At 64.2% G+C, this 14,775-nt stretch overlaps 1 protein-coding gene across 1 annotated transcript; it reads left to right on the top strand.

Annotated features, from left to right (window-relative positions):
- The first annotated feature begins 2,486 nt into the window (after positions 1-2,486).
- On the top strand, positions 2,487-14,346 carry MXD4 (MAX dimerization protein 4). The gene is made up of 6 exons (XM_082838096.1): positions 2,487-2,693; positions 2,798-2,897; positions 6,442-6,471; positions 11,897-12,011; positions 12,984-13,146; positions 13,458-14,346. The coding sequence occupies exons 1-6, from the start codon at positions 2,630-2,632 to the stop codon at positions 13,610-13,612; spliced, it is 627 nt and encodes a 208-aa protein (XP_082694222.1). The 5' UTR covers positions 2,487-2,629; the 3' UTR covers positions 13,613-14,346.
- Positions 14,347-14,775: the final 429 nt, after the last annotated feature.

Raw genomic sequence — 14,775 nt, 5'->3', positions numbered from 1 at the left:
GGAGGCAAGGTGGGGACCACGCCCCTCCCCTGCAGTTACACCTCGGCACCAGCACCTGTGCTGTCCGCTGTGGCACAAAGCGCACCTCATGCCCCGCGGCAGGAAGGACGGTGGGCGTCCAGCAGGTGCAGTCACACCGGCATAAGTGCAGGCTTTAGGACTGGGGCCAGCAACCCACCCCTCACATAAGCAGGGATGGAGTGACCTTGCAAACACCAAGTGGTGAGCCAGGGGTCCTGCCGCCCACACCCAGAGCCCAGAATGCACCCAGCCCTCCCCAGAGCTGGGCGCCCTCCGTTTACCCGCACAGCCCTGAGAAGCCCTCCGGAGTAAGCTGGAGGGGCGCAGCACCCAGCCTGTGATAGGGCTCTGCCCTGGCCCTGGGGTGATTGTGGAGCAGGGGCAGAAAGGGCCAGGGTTAACGTCGAGGTTTTTGGTTTTGGTTTTGTTATTTTTATTTATTTCATTTATTTATTTTTGGCTGCGTTGGGTCTTTGTTGCTGTGCGCGGGCTTTCTCTAGTTGCAGCGAGTGGGGGCTATTCTTCATTGCGGTGCACGGGCTTCTCATTGCTGTGGCTTCTCTTGTTGCAGAGCACGGGCTCTAGGCACACGGGCTTCAGTAGTTGTGGCACACGGGCTCAGTAGTTGTGGCACACGGGCTCAGTAGCTGTGGTGCACAGGCTTTGTTGCTACGCGACATGTGGGATCTTCCCGGACCAGGGCTGTAATCCGTGTCCCCTGCATTGGCAGGCATGCGGATTCTTAACCACTGCGCCACCAGGGAAGCCCTGGTTTTGTTTTTGGGGTTTTTTTTGGTTGCGCGCGGCATGCGGGATCTTCATTCCCCGACCAGGGATTGAACCAGGGCCCTCTGCAGTGAAAGCGCAGAGTCCTAACCCCTGGACCGACCGCTAGGGAATTCCCTTCAGGTGTTGTTTTAATGCCCACACAGAGCTGTCTAATGCCAGTTTCCAAGTTCCTCACTGGGTCCTGACACCCTAGGGGGGCACACATTCCTAAGCCCATTTCTCAGATCAGGTTGTGCTGGTCCAGGAAGTGATTTGGTCTCCACGCTCCTGTGTCACCAGCCCTGGGTCATGTGTATGACAGCCCTAATCTCCATTCCGCTGGGACTGCTGGGAGACCCTGGTGAGTCCCTAAACCTCAGGATTCCCAGCTTCTTGTCTGTAAATTGAGGGTGCGGAAACCCAAGGAAACCCATATAGAGCAGTCAATAGGTCCTAGGACTGAAAGTGTTTGATTTTTAGTTTTCGTTCTGTTTTGTTGGCAGCAGCAGTGCGGGTGTGGTGTGGTGGGTGGGTACAGTCACTTATACCCCACACTCTCCAGCCTGAAGGTCCCCTCCGCAGAAGCCCCCAGGCCATCAATCTCAACCACCTGTGAGAGGGGACATCAAGGGGGACTGAGGCCAATCTGGGTTTGCCCCCAGGCTGCCAGTCCTGCTCCTATGGGCCAGCTTAGGGTCTGGGGTCACCAGGGCCATCGGCCAGCCAGCCAGCTGGGAGCTTCATGAGGAGCTCTCTCCCCTCCCAGGAAGGGCAATTCTCTTCCCTAGAAAGCACTTCCGTGGCCAGAGGGGACAAGTGCTAGCCTCCTGGAATGTCCCCACCCTTTGGGCCAGATGTGAGCACGAAGTCCTCCACTCACGGGAGCCCTTCTTGGACTGTGGCGGCAGATCTCTGTCCCCTTCTCTTCTCAGACCCTTCCTTCCACTGGGCAGCTCTGAGGCATCCCTCCTGCTCTGGGCCTCAGTTTCCCCACTGAGATCCTCAAGGAGGCCTGGCTCTTAGGCTCAGGCCATCTACGCCCCTTCTCCAAGCCCCAGCCTTTCCTGGGGTCGCGCTGTGTCCGGCGGGGAAGGTTGTAGTTTTGCAGCCCCACGGGAGACCCCGAGCTTCCGCGAAGCCAGTGTGACAGCAGGCCCGGGGCAACAGGTTCCTGCGTAGAGGGTGCAGACCCAGCAGACCGACGAGGGTGTCCGGGACTCTCCCAGCGCCCTAACGGGCCCTCGCACGGGGCCCGGCGGCTGGCTGTCCCACCGCGCTCCGCTTCCTCTCGGCAACGAGTCCGGTCGCGGAGCCCTCATTGGCCGCGCGCCCCGCAGCCGGCCATTGGCCCGCCGTACCTACTTTACATAGACCGCTCTGGGCCAATCGGCGCGCGTCGCCTACTTAACATGCACGCCGGCCGCCAGTCAGCGAGCGCGGGGGCTGGGCCACCACGTGCTGTTGCTAAGCTTGCGCTTCTAAATTGTTACTATCGCGGCGGGCCTATCGGAACCGAGCTTCGCATCTGTCAACATTCTCGGCCCGGCCCGAGGCGTTCGGCCGGCTCCCATTGGCCCCGGCCCAGCCGAGCGCCCGCCCCCGAATCCGGAGTGCCGGCTTCCATTGGCTGCATCGGCCGTCGCTCGCCCTTATGTGTCAATTTGAGAGCCTGAGGCGGAGGGTGGCGGCCGAGCGCACAGCTAGTCCGCGGGAGTCGGGGAAGTGGGGCCGCCGGGCGCGCGGGGCGGTCGGCGAGCGGAGCCGGCCGGAGCGGGCCGGGCAGCGGCCGCCGCCGTCCCGGAGCGCGCGCGTGCGCGCGGTCGGGCTGGTGGGCGGGAGGATGGAGCTGAACTCCCTGCTGATCCTGCTGGAGGCGGCCGAGTACCTGGAGCGCAGGGACCGAGGTAGCGCCCGCGCCCCTTTGTGCGCCGGGCCGCGGGCGGGCGGGCGGGCGGCGGCGGGGCCGGGGCCGGGGCGGGGGCCCGCTGACCGCGCCGTCTGTCCGCAGAGGCCGAGCACGGCTACGCCTCGGTGCTGCCCTTCGACGGCGATTTCGCCAGGAAGAAAACAAAGGCGGCCGGCCTGGTGCGCAAGGCCCCGAACAACAGGTACCGCCCCCCGCGCGGCTTCCCCCGCCCCGGCCCGACACCAGGGCCTTACGACCCCGGAGCGCCCTCCCCAGCCCAGACCCCAGCCTGTAGCCCGGCTGCCGCCGCGCGCCCCGGCGGCCAGCCTGGAGGAGGAGGCGCGTCCGGGCCGCGGCAGCCCCGCCCGGCCGGCCCCGCCCGCGCCGTCGCCATCTTCCCGCGGGCCGCGCCTCCTCGGCCTCTCGCGTAAACAGTGCCACGCGTACAGCGCCCGCCGCCCGGGGTCTCCTCCCGTAGCAGCTCCCCGCCCCCAAGTTGTTCTGGACTTTTCCGGGCAGGAAAAGTGTTGTCAGGGCCGCTGGCCGGTGCCCCGTGGGTCTGGGGAGACTGAGGCTCGGCGCAGAGCAGCATGGAGCTGCCCGCCCTGACCTCTGCTCGCCGCGGGCGGGTGGGCTGTATCTCTCCGACTGTCTCCAAGGGCCGAGCCCCGCTCCTGGGCTGAGTCCACCCACCCCCAGGGGTTTGCACGAAGAAGGCAAGAAGGAGCGTGGAGGCCCTGCCCTGGGCCCCCACCCCTCGCATGGTGCCCACCGCTCCCACCCAGCCTCCTGACACAAGTGAAACTCCAGCGATCAGGGTAGGGGCACCCTTCTCGGGTCAGAAGGCCTTTTCTAAGGGACCGGAAGAGGCTGCAGGCTGCTGTGCAGCAGCCTCTCCTGGTGCCAGTAATCCACCCCTTCCTCTGGCCCTGTACCCAAGCTGTGGAATCCCGAAAGCCGGCGTGCACGTCCCTGGGTGGGAGAGGGCTCAGCTAGGGCTCCCATGGGATTCCACTCTCCTGGCTGCCGTGGGGACCACAACACACCTGGCGCGGCACAGGGGCCCACTTCGGCCCTGGACCATGTCACCAGGCTGGGAGCGATACTTCCAGGGGCTTTGGGGCCCCTTGGCAGAGGGTGTGGCTCATTCCTGTGGCCTACTTGTTCTTGGGAAACAGAAAGGCTGGCACAAGAACCCATCTCCTGTGACGTCCTGGCGCCCTGGGCCTGGCAAGGAATTGGTTTAGTCTCCATCTGCTCTGGCTGGGCATGCCTCTGAGTCCCAGCCCTTGGTGCTCTGCTGGGGACAGTTTGGGAAAGGACATGCATGGGTGGGGGCACCGCTGCCTCAAGCGCCCTTAGTGAGCGAGCTGGGCCCAGCTGTTGTTTCTCACTTGTCGGTCCCAAGTGCCCTGCCACCCGCGGAAAACTGTGGGCTGTGGCCCTTTACTTCCGAGGTGTAGGGCAGCCAGAGCTGATAACCAGAATCATAGCTGAGGTTCTCACACGCGTGCTAGTTAGTAGTCGCCCCACCGCCTGAAGCAGATGTTATTTTTATTTCCACTTTAGGGCTGAGGCTCAGGGAGATTGAACTACTCGCTACGGCCACCCTCCCATCTCTAGGGCTCCTGTTCTGAGGTGGGATCCTGGCCGCCTACATTCTGCTGGGATGGAGACCTTGAGGGCACCGCGGAGGGACCGAGAGGGTCTCCCAAGCCAGGGTGCACCTCCCTGCTGCTCCTCTGGGTGGAGCCCGGCTCCCCCAGTGCTTCAGGCACCCCGCGACTCACAGGCGGCCCTGCGCGGCTGTCCTGGCCCAGCGGGGCCTCAGCCAGCCCAGCCCAGTGTCCAGAGGATGCAGAGCCCTGACTTGGCAGGGCAGCTCCACACCTCTAAGGCTCTGTGTCCCCTGAGGTGAGGGGAAGGAATGGGCGCAGCAAGGACCAGCATGAGGCGTGAGTCATGGGGCAGAAGGGCAACCCGTGTTGGAGGAGACGGCAGCCTCCACGGTTGCCAGGGCTTCAGCGAGGGCTTTTTGGGGGCAGTGGTTCAGCAGGAGGGGGCTGGAGCCAGCCTGCCAGGGATCAGGTCCTGCAGTGAAGTGGGCAGAAGGGTGCCTACTTCGAGGGGTTGAAGGCATGAGTGAACGGTGAAGCTGGGAACCCACTTAGCACGGCCCTGGCCAGGGAGTCCCTCCCCTCCCCAGGCCACTGTGCTCCTGGGACCTGAGTGACCATCTCCCCACAAGGCTCTACGAGTGTCTGGACCAGGGGAGGGCTTCAAGAGGGCTTTGGCCCCTCTGCGTCCCCCAGTTGCCCAAGCAGCACCCCGTCCGTCCAGGATGGGGTCCAGCCCAGCCGTGAGGGGCAGGCTGGCAGGCTTCTTTGCACTGAGGGGCGCTCGCTGCCCCTCACATCCCTGACAAGTGAGCAGACCCATAGATCCACAGCGCCGGGCCGTGGTTCAGGCCAGCGAGGAGCCTGACGGCTGTGTCCCCTCCTGGCCCCAGCCAGCCCTGGCAGAGGTTCGGAGGCTCCTTGCCCAGCCTGTGTGACCAGCAAGGCCCTCGAGGCCCTGGAACCTGGGTCTGGAGGTTCTGAGGCTGCACAGGGCAACCCGGGAGCCGGCCGCCCTGCTGGGCCCCACTCAGCTGTGGTGGGACCGTGAACCATGGCAGGTGCACAGGCAGGCAGGTTGGGCAAGCTGGAGGTAGGGATGGGAGACACCTACCCCTGAGCTCCTGGGGCAGGAGAGAGTGAGGGCAGGTAGGCAGAGGCGGCAGAGTCTCTGGGAAGGAGTGCAGGGTAGGGGTTGCAGGGCCTGCTCTGGGTGTGCTCCAAGGGGACCTGGGTCCCCTGTCCCGTGTGAGGCAGCCTGGGAAGCCTCGGAGCCCTGGCTGGCCCACAGGATTCCTGCCTGGACGAGGAGGGTGACCTGGAAGTGGGAGCTGGGCTGCGCTGCCTCCCTGTCACCGTGCTCCTGCTCTCTGTGACACTCAGACTCTGTGCTCCTGTCTGCAGGCGGGCAGGGCTTGGGCAGCAGGTGGGGCCGCCGCCCCCAGAGAGGCCAGTCCTGCTAGGCCCTGGCCCCTCAGGGAAGCAGAGGGGCCAGCCTCAGTCTCCCCACTGGCCCAGAAGCATCCCTATCCCAGAGGCCCCCTTAGGGGCTGATCCCTCTGTTGCCAGGTGTCCCCGTTGGCATGGTGGGCTATGATCATGCAGGTGTATGAGCCGGATGGGGTGGGGATGGTGCTCTGTCTGGTGATACTGGGCCAGGATGCCCGTGTCCAAGTCCTGGCCTCTGTGGTCACCTGCCCTTGGCCTTCTATGCCAGCCCAGGTGGCTCCCAGGACACCACTAGCCTCGGGGACTGGGGAGCTGAGAAGGCAGGTGGCTCAGTGCCCAGGCAGCCTTGGAAGCACCGGGTGGCTCAGCCCCAGGACCGGCTGCTGCGGCTCCTCGGGCCCGGCCCACCCCTTCTAAAAGGGACCTGGACCCTCCTGCCAGCCGGGCACCCCTGGACGCGGCTGCACCTCTGTCTCTCTCGTGTTTGTCATTGGGTGTGAGGTCCTCCAGCTTTTGGTCAGTAGCTACTCACCTGCCCCAGCGCTGCCTGTCTTGGGCCATCCTGGGGCCCAGACCCTCTCCACACTGTCTGCAGGTCCCCGGGCCCCTGAGTAGGGCCCTCATCCTGTGCTCTGGTGGTGGGCAGTGAAGTGAGCTCTGTCTTTGTGTCTCTCTAAACAGGTCTTCACACAATGAACTAGAAAAGCACAGGTAAGTGATCTCCTGTTCCGCACGCTCCGCCACGTGAGCCGCCTGGTACATCCCACCCGCCCTTCTGCTGCGGGGGTGCTGTGGCCAGCCCCCACCCCCTCTCCCTGCCTCTGTGTCCTGGCTGTGGCTCAGCACGCTGCCGGGCTGTGCCACCGTCTTGGGAAGGGGCCTTCTTGACAGAAGGGGCCAGGCTCTGCTCTCAGGCATTCCCATGCGAGCAGGCAGGGGTGGGGGGCCAGCCCCTGCTCTTGGGAGCTCAGCCTGGGGTCCGGAGCCAGGTGGGGGTCAGCGACTTGGGGCAGGGCCCCTTGTGCTGTGTGTCATTCAGGGCCGGCTCCCTGGAAGAGGAGCTCCATCTGTTTTGGGGTGTCTGAGCCCTTTTGGGAGCAGGTCCTTAGCCCTTAGGATTCTGGCCTGCCACCAGGAAGGTTCAGCCCTCTTGGACTGGGATCCCTTGTGCCCTGGGACCTGCCTTCCAAGGAGTTCCCAGTAAAGTCTTGTCCACGGGCAGTGGGATGGGCAGCCAGTGCCTGGCCACGTGGGCCTGGTGGGAAGCTCTGGCCCAGGGCAGGATCCAGGGGAGTCCACTTCATGCCCACCCATCGGCCCCGGGGATGGGTCCATTCTTGTCCTCCTCTGAAGAGTTGGGGGGCTTGCAGTGAGAAGGAGGAGGGGCAGCGTGGCTGCCCGAAGAGCCTCTGCCCCCCAGCCCTAGTCCGCCCAGGGCCCTGTGCTCGTGACTGCCGTCCTCTCTCCCTGGCTGGCTCAGCCCGCTGCTCTAGCTCCGGGCCTCCCTCTGCAGTGGGGACGAGGTGCGGTGGACAGGTGTCCTCATGGCCGATCGCAGCCAGGCTGTGTGTGCGTGCAGGAGCCCTGAAGCCAGGCCCAGGGGTGACTCCCAGAGAGATGCTCACGGTAGCTTTCTCCTGACCTTTGCTCCCATCTCCGGAATGGGCCAGTTCTTTCCTCCTTTCTTGGCTTGGGATGGGGTGGGGAATGGGGGTCTGCACACAAGAGGAACTCTCCCAGGCTGCCGTGGAGTTCGGCCAGCCCTGTGTCCCCACCCCCACGTCTGCACCCACGGCAGCGCCAGCTGCTTCTCCCCTGGGATCAGGGCCTCTGCTGGGCGGCGCTGAGCGGGGACAGAACGCTCTGTTCTCTGGAGGAGCCGCACTTCCTGGCCTGTTCCTGTGCGTTTGGGGGGTTCCTGAGAGACCATGGTGGTGGGGCAGGTGCGGGGGCCTCTGTTCCTGGCTGGCCCATACGCAGGTGTGGTCCGCCCTGAGGAGCCCACAGACCTGGGGCTTGGGACCCTGTTGGGGCCCTCGGTCACGGCTGTACCTGTGGCTGCCTGATGCTGACGCCGGACTCCTGGTCGCTGGCCACAGGAAGGCCGTGTGCCGTCCCAAGGAAGGAAGGAAGCACCTGGCTGGGTCACCCGGCTGGCCCCAGGGAGGTTGGCCCTCGATGTCGCCTTCCCTGGGAGGCATGCCACGTTGGGCCTGCGGGACTTCCCCTTGCCGGTGCTGGGAGCTCGCTGGGAGCCAGTGGCCCACCCTAGGCCCACTCTAGCCTGCCCTGTTCCTCCTCCCCTCCCTCCCCTTCCGCTCAGAGAGCAGCTCCAGCTGGTCTGCTCAGGCCAGTGCTTGGCTCCTGACCCCGGGGACGGGTTTGTGACGGCCATGTGTTCCCGCCCAGGCTCAGCTCCAGGCTTTAGCTTTTGTAGGGGGGAGGGGGCCATCAGCATCCCCCTGGCGGGGCAGGACCCATCACAAAGGCCAGCCCAGGGCCCTCAGTGGAGCTGCCCACCTCTCCCCAGCATGGAGATGGTTATTCGGGTCCTGGGTGGACCCTTCCGAGGGAGGCCTCCTGTGCAGCTGCCCTGTCTGCCTGATGCAGCCATGCAAGACCTCACAACAGCTAGGAAATACAGGGGGACAGGGACGACCGGGCTACCTCACTCCCCGTCCCACCCCCTGAGGAACCACGGGTGGGTGTCCTTGTCGCCTCTTCCCCGAAGCCAGGCTTGGGGAGGTTCAGAGCGTGGCTTTGCCCGGCGGCTGGGGGACCTGATGTGGGAGCTCTGGGTCCTCTTCTGAGGAACAGGGGGCTCTCGGTTAGAAGCTGGGTAGGCCTGCGTCAGGGCTGGGCTGTGGCCAGACGCACGGGCAGGAGCTGCCATTCACAGCGATGCAGGTCTGCACAGGGTGCCTTCAGAAAGTGGCAGGTTTTCAAAGCTCCCAGGAACGCTGGGCACAGCCGAGGGGCACTGGCGCAGGGCTTGGGCACTGTAGCTGCTTCAGAGGAGGGCCGAGCGCAGGCCTAGTGTAGCCCGGGTCCTTGGCACCCCCTCCAGCGCCAGGGAGGTGGTGGCGATACCCACTCCCCACAGGGGTGGGATCCTGAGGCTCAGATGGGTGGGGGCCTGCCCGGGGCCCCACTGGAGCTGGTTCCCAGCCCTGCAGCCCCGCTGGACGCTCTCCGGGGGTTGGCTTGGCGTGTGGTCCGGTGTTGAACATGGCACGGCTGCAGCCGGCGGCCTCTCTTTGTCTCTCGAGAAGCCTCTGCTTTATGATTTCTAACGCGGTCTGTTCATGGACGTGCGAGGACCCCCCTGCGCCCCACCCCAGAGACAGCGTCCTAGGCAGTGGGGTGGCCAAGCCTGCATTCTCCTCCTCCATGCGGGTACTGAGGGATAAGAACAGAACTTCGTTACCTGCTATTTCCTAACTTGACCTTTCCCCAGACACCCCGCGGGCCCCGTCCACCTGTGTCCGTGCATTCTCCTCGTCCCCTAGGCCGGGTGCCCGCACAGGACATGCAGCTGTACCGCAGGGTTCTGAGTGATGGCTCTCCAGTAAACACAGACGGTGCTGCAGTCTGCTGGGTCTGGTGCCGGGGGCTAGATTTGTGGGGCCGAAATCCTAGACCTAGAAATGCCGGTTGAGGGCTTGAGTCACCTTGGTGGCCCTTCTGAACTTCCATCCCACCGGGGAAGCTGGAACTGCCCGCTGGCCAGCTCGACAGCTAGTCGCACCTTTTCATTTCAGCCCAAATTACCATCTCTCCTCGGTAAGCTTTCCTGTTCTAGATCGCTGCCAGATGGAGTTGGTTTTGTGTTAGGTTAGCTGTTTGTGTTCTGCAACTTGCCTGTCTGTGTCCTTTGCCTGTTTTCACGTTAAGAGTCTCCTCTTTTTCATTTTGGTGCGTATGAACTCCAAATGGCATGAATACTAACCGCTTGTCTTCTACGTGTATTTGCAGATGTTTTTTTGCTGTTACTTGTCGTTTACCTGTGTTTTTTCTTTCCTGTACAAATATGTCCTTTTCTGATTGTAAAATTGTTATGTGGATTTTTTAGCATAGAAAATCTGGAAAGTACAAAAAACGCACAAAGCCGAAGAAATAAACGTTGCCAACCACGTCACGTGGAGACGCGTGCTTCCTGCTCTTCATTGTGTCCCGTGGAGTCTCTCGTGTGCGTCTGTTGCTTTATTTTTTGACCCTATCTTGGGTCAGTTGTCACATAGGTGGTTTTGTGTTCTGATGTTTTCACTTCTGTTCGTGATGTGAAAACGTGGAATATACTGAAACGATGACATGTTTGCCTCTGGGTGGTAGAATTGAGGGGATACTTTTCATTTATTTTTTTCTTTTGATTTGCATCTTCCAGTTTTCCACAAAGATCACGTACCGTGTACGTGCTCGAATGGTAGATTGTAAGAATTGCCACTCATAGATGAGTGGACAAGGACCCCCGCTTGTGAACTTGGTGCACGTGGTGGGTCGGGGGTCTCTGTGAGCTGTGCTTGAGCACATAGCACCATTGGCTGGGGGGGCTTTGCGCCTCCTGCCCCACAGTCCCAGCACCTTGGAGGCGGGGAGGCTGAGGCTGCCAGGCCCTGGGGGCCACGCGGCAGTGAGCCCCCTGGTGTGCCCCCTTCCGCAGCCCTGTGTGAGCGTGGGGCAGGGCTCCTCTCTGAAGATCCTCCAGCCTTGAGGTGGACCCTGGGGCCTGCTCGGAACGCAGATCCCTGGTGTTCAGGCTTCAGGCCTGCCTGGCCTGGTGGCCGAGTGCAGCCTCAGTCTCGTGTTCTAGAAGTTCTTTCTAAGGTCAAACTCAGGTTCACCAGGAAAACTCTAGGCCCCGGGTGCCAGGGGCTGGGGTGCCGGGTGGGGAGGAGCTTCGTCAGCAGGAGGGTGCCGTGTGGACGTGGGTGGCAGACGTAGGGCCCTCCTCCCGTCGGGTGGGGCTGTTATCGCTGCTCTGCAGATGGGCTGCTGCCCTGCACTGAGCTGCCCACTCCCTCGCTACGCTTCGGGGGGCCCCCTCTGTCCTAGGGACATGGCCATTGCTGCCCGATTTCCTTCCAGAGTCTAAGGGAGATGGGATTTGCCAGGGCTTTGGAACATGGGGGATGACAGGGGGGCCGCCAGGGTTGGCGTCCTTGCAGGAAGGAGCGCGCCGACAGTGGTGATGGGGCGCAGTGGTTCGTCAGAGCCTCGCGGGGAAGCCTGCCGTGTGCCCTTGCGATCCTCTCATAAGAGCTTCGCCTAAGCAGGGCATCTTTGTTTGGAAACCACCTGGGCAGCCTGCAGGGGCTCCAGTGGGTCACGTGCCATCAGCGTGCTTTGGGGGTGAACCTCGGCCGCCCTGTGCCACTGCGCCCCCATGGCCTCTGCCACCCACCCTCCGCAGATGAGCCAGGGAAGAAGGGCACATCTAGGTCACAGCTCCTCGCCCTGTATGTGAGCAAATGCTGTTGAGTCTTACGGTTCCAGTTCCGTGGGAAAACTGCATTCATCTGCGTGGACACGGGGACAAAATCTAGAACGAAGCAGTTTCCAAAGGGGTCCCAGACTCGAGTAGGAGGGGTCTGTCCTTGGCCTTCCCTGACTTGGACGGACTCATGTTTCTGTGGTGACGACAGTGACCAGCGAGCACCCTGCACTTGGCGAGGTGGGGGACGGAAGGCTTGTAGGGGGCGTCCCTGATCTCCGCCTGGGAGAGCGTGACCAGCACCCCGTGCCTCTCCCCCTCCAAGTTTCCCCCCACCACCTTCCGGACCCCACTGGAGAGGGTGGGGACAACAGGGTGAGCTGGGGCTCTGGGAGCCTGGCTGTAGCACTCGGAGGCTCTGGGGGCCATGATGGGCTGGCTGGCCACACGGGCCCAGCCACAGGCCCCGCCCTTTTACTGGGGCTTCTGGAGGGCCGTGGGTGCAAGGCTGCTCCAGGGGGCTGGAGGCGCTGCCCTCTGGGCTGGGAGGGGAGCCCGGGGAGGGACCCTCAGCAGGTCCGTGCAGGCTTCCATCTGACCGCCCCCTGCCCCCTCCCCCCCAAAGCTCTTGGGCTGCTGTGCCGCACGGCCACCATGCCAGGCTGTGCCGCCCCTGCCTGACCGTTCCGTCTCTGGTTCTTTCAGACGAGCCAAACTCCGGCTCTACCTGGAGCAGCTCAAGCAGCTGGTGCCCCTGGGCCCTGACAGCACCCGCCACACCACGCTGAGCCTCCTGAAGCGTGCCAAGATGCACATCAAGGTGAGCAGGGCCGCCCCCGTGCACCCGGGGGAGTGGCCAGAGGGCCTGAGGGTGGGGTGGGGAGCCCGCCCTGCAGGTGCGCAGCGGGCCAGCGTGGGGGGCACGGCAGTGGGAGCCGCTGAGGGTCGAGGTAGCGGCAGGCGCAGGCTGGGTTTTGTGGGGTGGGGGTGGGAGGCGGGGGTGGGCTGCACGTCGCCCCCCGGGCCCTGGGGTGTGAATTGGCAGCAGCTGGAAGGAAGGCTGGCTCCTTCCATGCCGATGCCACCGTTGGAGGCCGGTGGGAAGCAGACGGCCCCGGCGTGTGCGGAGTTTCTGGGGCGAGGGGTAGGAGTTGCTCTCTAGGGGCTGGCGGTGGGGTGTAGACTGAGTGAGACGCTGCCTGGGGCTGGCCCCCTAAGTCTTAAGACTGAGACCTACTGGCTTGGGGGTCTAGGGACACTTGGGCCAACCAGGGAAGGTCTCAGTCCTCCTGCCGGGCCCCTCCCGAGCCTGCGCAGGTGTGGGCTCCCCCAGGCAGGGCGGCAGGAGCACTGAAGGGGCACAGCCGGTACCCTGGGCCCCTGACGGAGAGGCCGCTCAGGCCAGGCTCAGTGCCTGGGAAGGTGTGGAGCAGTTGGGCGGGCAGGGCGGCCGGATTGAGCAGGGAAGAGCCCCTGTGGGCAGGGCTGTTGTCTGGGACGGGTGCCAGGCCACGGCTGGGCGGCGCTGTCCCAGGGCTTCAGGCCCACACGTGACTCGGTTTGGCCAAGCTGGCTGGTGGCTGTAGGCCTTCTGGAGCTGGTCAGCAGATGCAGAGCACGGGGCTGGGAGGCGGCACCTACATAAACTCCCGGTGGGCGCGAGGAGGGGGTGCATCAGGCCTTTGGGGCCCAGGCCGAGTGGGGGATGGGAACCTGCCCTGGCCCTTGTGCCCTGGCGCGTCCCGGTGGCTGGGGGTGCCCCGCCCTGGGCTCACAGCTCCCGTGCCCCCAGAAACTGGAGGAGCAGGACCGCCGGGCGCTGAGCATCAAGGAGCAGCTGCAGCGGGAGCACCGCTTCCTGAAGCGGCGCCTGGAGCAGCTGTCGGTGCAGAGCCTGGAGCGCGTGCGCACGGACAGCACAGGCTCCGCCGTCTCCACCGATGACTCGGAGCAAGGTGGGGACGTGGAGACCGCCTGCAGGGACTTTGGGCATGGATGTCGTGCAGCCCTGGGTGGGAAGCTGGGAGGGTGGGGCCGGCCTGGTGGAGGCCCCGGGGGAGGATGGGTCGAAAGTCCCCAGCATGTCAGAGGCACGTCAGGGCCCCTGTGTGAGGTGGCAGAGGGGACAGGATGAGGAAGGTGAGGCGTGGAGGCCTGGTGACCTGCCCACGTGAAGGCCAGAGCTAGGCTCGGCCCGACAGCGTGCCTTGGGAGGCCTGGCTGGCACTGGCACGGCGTCTGACCCCACCCCGTCTGTTCTCTGCAGAAGTGGATGTAGAGGGTGTGGGGTTCGGCACCGGCGAGCTGGACAGTGTTGGCAGCGGCAGTGACGTGGACGACCACTACAGCCTGCGTGGCGGCTGCAGCCACGGCAGCTACGGGCCCCCCTGCAGGCGGCCTGGCCGCCCCGGCCTCTCGTAGGCCCTGCCCTCTGCTCCTCGGCCCGCCCGCCCGCCCGCCCAGCCGAGCGTGTCAACCCTCCGGTCCTTGAAGTCTCTCCACGGGCCCACTGCTGTGCCATTCTGGAAGCTCCGGCTGCCGCCTGGGCTGCCCGCCTCCGCCCGCCTGCTGGTCAGGGCCTGCCGCGCCGCCCACTCCTCCCACCCAGGCAGGGACCCCTACGGGGAGGCGGGGCCCAGCTCCCGGGGCCCGGAGCCCAGCATAGCCGCCCACGGTCTGTTCTCAGATTCCTAATCATTCCAGAAGTATTAAACATCATTGCTGCAAACCTCGGCGGGCGCCGTGTGAGGGGCTTAATGACCACCTCGGGGAGCTCAGACCCCAACCCCGGCCCCCAGGAGAAAGGAGCGGACCCAGGAAGGAAGGAAGGCGCGGCTCTCCGTCCATCCGTCCGTCTATCTGTCGGTCCACGTAGGCTCCTGAGGCGTGGACAGAGGGATCCATGAAGGGCGGGACTCGGGTGAGCACCCTGGGGCAGGGGGGCGGACGGGGGCCTTGGCACCCCCAGGTGTCAGGAGCCAGGGCTGGGCTTCTGGGGGCTGCCAGGCTACCCCACTCCGATCTGGGCAGCTTCTGCTCTGTCGTTAGATCCCTCAGATGTACACACGCATATGTACCTAGGCACACACGCCTGCCCGCACACACGTGCACACATGCAGACACACGTGGTCACTGGACCCAGAGGTCCTTGGGAGCCAGAGGGCGCATGTCCTGGGGCCTTCAAGGGTCACTTGGGCAAATGCTGGCCCATGGCCTGTGCCTGGCTCCCCCTCCCACCCCCCCCCCACCCCCGGCTCCCCTGCCCAGTCTGGCCAAGGCAAGGGACCTCTCCTCCCAGCAGGGGCTGAGGAGTGCTGGGGGCTATGAGTTGAAACCACTGGGTCCTCAGAGGGCTTGCTTGTTTCCCTTTAAAAGACAAAAACAAAACAAAAAGTTGCTGCACTGCCCAGAAGCCCAGAACGAGGCTCCCGGGAGAGAAGCTTTTCCCAAAAACCAAGGAGAAACATTTTTAAAAAGAGAAAGAGGCCGTGATGCCGGTGTGTGCCGCCTACTTCCTGTACGAGATTTTTCTACTCTATTTTCCTAGCCGTTATCGCGTCCTTGTTTGCTGAGGGGTGGGAGCG

The sequence above is a fragment of the Leucopleurus acutus genome, assembly GCF_964270905.1.
Source record: "Leucopleurus acutus genome assembly, chromosome: 4".
NCBI classification, from domain to species: domain Eukaryota; kingdom Metazoa; phylum Chordata; class Mammalia; order Artiodactyla; family Delphinidae; genus Leucopleurus; species Leucopleurus acutus.
Note: the sequence above shows the minus strand (reverse complement) of the source record. Positions and strands in the feature narration are given on the sequence as shown.

Bases quoted from the DNA above. Each gene is read 5' to 3' on its own strand.
- MXD4 (XM_082838096.1), top strand. From the start codon at position 2,630: ATGGAGCTGAACTCCCTGCTGATCCTGCTGGAGGCGGCCGAGTACCTG. The intron at 2,898-6,441 runs GTACCGCCCCCC...CTCTCTAAACAG, and splicing joins CGCAAGGCCCCGAACAACAG to GTCTTCACACAATGAACTAG. The intron at 6,472-11,896 runs GTAAGTGATCTC...TGGTTCTTTCAG, and splicing joins AATGAACTAGAAAAGCACAG to ACGAGCCAAACTCCGGCTCT.